This window comes from Sinocyclocheilus rhinocerous, unplaced genomic scaffold, assembly GCF_001515625.1.
Source record: "Sinocyclocheilus rhinocerous isolate Xijiao unplaced genomic scaffold, SAMN03320098_v1.1 scaffold101, whole genome shotgun sequence".
NCBI lineage: Eukaryota > Metazoa > Chordata > Actinopteri > Cypriniformes > Cyprinidae > Sinocyclocheilus > Sinocyclocheilus rhinocerous.
This window is the reverse complement of record NW_015626036.1, coordinates 355535-360878: the sequence shown is the minus strand read 5'-3', so window position 1 is coordinate 360878 and position 5344 is coordinate 355535. Positions and strand designations below refer to the sequence as shown.

Here is a 5344-nt window from a genome sequence, read left to right as displayed (position 1 = left end):
TGAAAAAAAAAATATATATATATATATATACATATATATATATAAGAATATTGTTTTACTGTGCATTAAAAGCTGGAAATTTGATAATCAATCGAAAACACGGGTCTTCCGGGTTTTAGGACTACAAAAAGCTGCTCTTTTCGAGAAAACTACAATTCCCAGCGGCAAGCGCGACTGAGTGACGTTGGCGCGGCCGGGAGCGCGCACAGCGGAGCGGTTGATGTTGATGCTCAGAGGACACGGAGTGATCCGAGCATCACCGGGAACCGACTGAATTATCGTGCCAAATCTCTTTGGGCTTCGGTAGGATGCGTCAGGACGGATCCATGCAGGTTTGAACGGGTCTTTTGAAAGCTTTTGTTGTCACATGTGGCTCTATAATATTAAGTTATTTAATTGTAATTCCAGTTTTCCTGAGCATTTCCGAATTGTAAAGAAATGAATGTAAGGCGAAATGTATCACAATTGATTGTTGTAACGTATTAACCTCGTTCTCACCATAATTAAATCTGTCGTTATGGTCAAATGAACGTAAGGGTGAATAAAATTGACATTTGTTATTGATGGAAACACACCCTTAACCCTCTGTAATGTGGGGGTTGGGGGAATAGTCCTGTACTAAAGCATTTTATAGCTTTAAATCGCGTCCTCTCTCTACATTGATCATTATCATAATTAAAAGATTGTCAGCTTGACTGTATTTTTAAGATGGTCTTTGAGGATGGGTTTTATGGATGATTTTCTAGGTTATTTCAGCCAATGACAAGCTCTAAATTTGATTAATGTCAAGCGTAAATAAAATGTGATATTTGATTTATTGTAGGCCTATCTAGTGTTAAACATGTAGTTTGTTTGCACGTGTAATGTGTAGAAGCTCAATAGGTCTGTACTTTTCAAAGCTAATTCACAAGTTTCATCTTTACTGTTATTTAAACCATATGTCAAATCTGTCTTTTTTGTACCCATATTTAAAAAAAAAGAGGTTTAGGTCTGATTAAATTTTCAAATAATTATAGACCGATAATCGGTTTACCCAAATAATCTTTACATTTTCACTGTACCGCAAACACCATTGTAATTTTTATATTTTGTATAAATATACATTAGGCTATATGTATCAAATGTTTTTCGCAGTTATTCCTTAGATATGCATGATATTACAATAAAAATTATATATATTACAACAAATTTAGATTTTTTTTTTTACAATGTATTAATTTATTCATTTTTAATTTGATTACACTTTTTTTTTTTAGATTATTTTGAATAGCAAAAAATGTAATACAGTACAAAATTACAAATTTAGATTGCAAAAACAGTGTCAATACAGTAGATTATTGTTATTAGTGTTATTATTCATGATTATATTGTAGTCTGATTATAATTGTATTAAAAAAGACAGAAATTAAAATATGCTTCTACACTGGTTAGCAGACAATTAAACAAAGATAATATCGATCATCAAAAATAATAACAATGTCAGTATTATCAAACGACTTTAATTAATCCAAATGTCTCTGTTAATAAATAGCAGTTTAGTGTTAGATTTTTATTGTTGTTAAACTGTAAAAAATCTGACCTTCTTCAGTCTTCTGTTCAAATTGCTTGATTAGTGTCCACTATCTTATGAAATATAGCTCCATAATAGATGCATATAAGCTTTTTGAAGATTTATTGGTGCAGATAAAATGCACATCTGTGTTGCCGAAGCTGTTTGTTCGAAAGCGTCTTTTCTCGTTGCAGATGGCTGCGACACAGAAAGAAGGATCTGACCAGAACTTCGATTACATGTTCAAACTGCTGATCATCGGCAACAGCAGTGTAGGAAAGACGTCGTTTCTCTTCCGGTACGCTGACGACTCCTTCACGTCAGCGTTTGTGAGCACGGTGGGCATCGATTTCAAAGTCAAAACCGTCTACAAGAACGACAAGAGAATCAAACTGCAGATATGGGTGAGTTGGCCTACATTAGACAGCAGGTTTCATTAGACTAGCCGTGTAGCTTGAAATGAGGCCGCTTAAATTGATGCCTTGCTTGCCTCAGGTCAGTGCTTCTCAACTGGTGGGTTGCAATCCACTAAATTAGACAGATGCCAGCATATTCTAGTTCGATATTCTCTCCTTCTCAAAAGTAAATAGTGCATCTGACTCCTTGTGCATGGATATTCATTGCCTAGGGTGATGAATTTCATTCATGATTGGTAAACTGATCTATGACAAGATACTTACTATTTAACATACTAAACAAAAGTCAATTTGTTGCATCATATTTCTAGACAGATTATTTACCAACTTCTGTCTTTTTGGCACAAACATCTGAGTCGGTGTGACTCAAAATGAAAATTTGAAATGCTCAAAGCAGGTGGTGAACAAACATGATGGATAAAAGTGGCATAGTGGAATGATGTTTTGTACATTTGTTAGACGTCTAGTATGCATGCTCTCAGAAACCAGACAGATACAGGAAGGTTTTAAACCGAACTGATTTCATTCATGTGCAATTGAGGATTCCGTTTTGCCAGAGTTATTCAGCCCTTGGAGAATCATCTTTTCATGACACTAAATATAGTCGCCCCCTTTTGCAGAATAGAGCTGTGCCATTACAGCTCGTACCTGCTAAAAAAATCTGTTATGTTTCTGATTATCATGTTTATCGCGCTGAAATCATGCGGTTTAAACCATACGAGTTTAAATATCTGATACACGGTTTTCTGAGCGCACACATCCGAAGCACACGGATAGAAAGCGGCTCTCACAGCATGTCCTGATTATAGCACTTAAAACCTGGAAAAGTCAGATTTTCATGATATGTCACCTTTAATGCGAACGAAATCTTCAATACGGATTGATTGAAAAGCAATAATGTTTTTTATAGGTAATACACAAGCTGTATGGAAAGTAGCCTAAAGCAAATTCCTGTGTTGAAAATTGCTGCATGTGGTTTCCGAACTGATTGGCATTGACGTCATTGATTCAATAACGTCATTATTTTAACTTCATGTGTGGAGAGCGAACGCTGATTGATTGCACATTCAGACAGTTTTACATCAGCCTGAGTTCCATAGTCATTGATTATATGATCAATCACTCATTTTTACACAAGCACAGCTGTTATTAAAGGGGTAATTCAACGCTGGCAAGATAGAATTATAATAAAAGTTGTCAGTCTATGCAATAGAAATAAATAAAAAAAAAGAAATTGGTGCTAAATGCTTGAAAAAACTGTGAAAAAGGGCTGTAGCAAAGAAAGGTAGGAAAAGACCAAAAAAAATATCTTAGTGCAGGCAAAACAGAAAAATAACACACATTGTTCATTTACTTATATTATCGACAATGCTATATTATAGCAATACAAAGCTGTATTTTTCTTTATTCATACCAAGAAAAGTATAAGTGTAATAAATATTAATAAATATAATATATATTATTTATGTATAAGTAATAAAAACAAATATTATATCAATACATATGCTTTTTTAGCTCAATTTTCTTCCAGTGAATTAGTATTTTCAACACTGCCTTTAACAGGCAAAACATGCAAAAATGCAGAAAAACAATCAGTAGTTTATAAAAAAGCCCTGGAGCTTCAAAAGTCAGAAGACTTATAAATGGGATATTTTGGTGCAGGTGACACAGAAAAATAATACACATTGTTTGTTTACTTACTACTGAGATTTTAACGATACAAAGCCAGTTGAGAATCGGTGAACTCACCATTTAACTGCTAATTTAATGCTTTTATATCAATAAATTGTTTGTTCATAATCATTTTAGTTGTAGATTGTGTTGTAAACTGTAAGCACTGGGATGTCTGAGAAATCCCACTTTTTTAAAGAAATACATTTTTAGCGTAGTAAAGGTTGAATTATCTCAGTTTTTGTTTGATTAAATACTGTTGTTGCACTATTATTTACATTATTTCACAAAACGCAACCTAGGACATTTCAGTATGTTGGACATGTGTTTATCACATGTCCAACAGAATAAAGAATCACAGAATAAACGTGGTAAAACATTCTCAAGGGTCTTTATAGCTCCTGTCGTTCTCCTATTATATCAGCCAGATGTAGAGGACAGGAACAGCTGGGCTCAATGGTTTTGTTCCAGGAAGCGCAGCCGCATCAGCTATGAATCATGTGTCTCATTCAGCGCCGTGAGAATAGCTCATTTAGCATTATAGATCTGAGCAGCTTCATTTCGAGTTTCAAGAATGCAAGTCAATCAATCCAGTGAAAAGCTTTCCAATCTGTCCCGGCATGCCATTTAAAGTGACAATGCACATCTCAGAATGCCTGATAATTACTGTGCTAGGCCAAAAAGTGACAAGTAACTTTATTCCTGTTGTTAAGGCGAAATGTTGAAGCTAACAAGCTAAACTTTGTACCCTGATAGAACGCATCCATTATAATCAACAAAGCTGTACACATTGCAAGCGCATGTTTTAATAGCGTTGCGACCCTTGCTCTCAATGAAGAGGGTTGTAGAAGTGTGTCAAGAAACTAGACTCTCAGCTATCACCTCACACTCATTGAGGAGATGTTACAATGAACTAATTACGAGTTTCTTAGAAGAAACATAATAGGAAGTGTTCCCACGTACCTCACATGTATTATTAAGATCACTCTGTGATCACCTGACACCTCTGAACCTGCTCTAATCGCACAACATCCGGCATACAGAGAGTTCACTTACTGCAGTTCACAGTATATGCTGTATTTACTGTATATCAGTATTATATTATTTTAATATTGTCAGATGAAATCCATGCCTGCTTAATTAACTAGCAAATCAATGTAGGCTAATACTTGATAAATTTTATGTTGATTGTCTCTGATATATACGGTTGTGCACATAAGATTACATACCCCTTGCAGAATATGCAAATATGTTAATAATTTTAACTAAATAAGAGGGATCATGAAAATTGCAAACTATTTTTATTTAATACTCTCCTGAATAAGCTATTTCACATAACAGATGTTTATATATACTCCACAAGACACAATAATAACTGAATTAATAAAAAATTACCCCGTTCAAAGGATGGTCACACCAAATGTTGATTTAATTTAGTTAATAGAAGTTAATTAACCGGTCAATTGAAAATCTATTTATGACATTATTTTTGACAGCATCCTCATTTTATTGCATTTTTACAAAAGTGCCTAAAACTTTTAACAGTACTGCAGCTTTGCAGGTAGGTTTCTTGAAGCATCTTGGAGACATTGCCACAGTTCTTCTGGATTTAGTCTGTCTCAATTTGTTCTGTTATTTATATATATTGAAATTTTACTTGCTATCATTAAACTCCATATATACACACACACATATATATATATATATA

The 5344-nt window shown here is 34.1% G+C and overlaps 1 protein-coding gene across 1 annotated transcript in view; it reads left to right on the top strand.

Annotated features, from left to right (window-relative positions):
• Positions 1 to 215: 215 nt before the first annotated feature.
• LOC107709189 (ras-related protein Rab-3C-like) overlaps positions 216 to 5344 on the top strand; it is a 25697-nt gene continuing 20568 nt past the window's right edge. Inside the window, exons 1-2 of the mRNA XM_016513607.1 lie at positions 216 to 332; positions 1744 to 1953. Of these exons, the coding sequence (XP_016369093.1) occupies positions 309 to 332; positions 1744 to 1953 (234 nt within the window). The 5' untranslated portion in view covers positions 216 to 308. The remainder of the gene's footprint in view (positions 333 to 1743; positions 1954 to 5344) is intronic.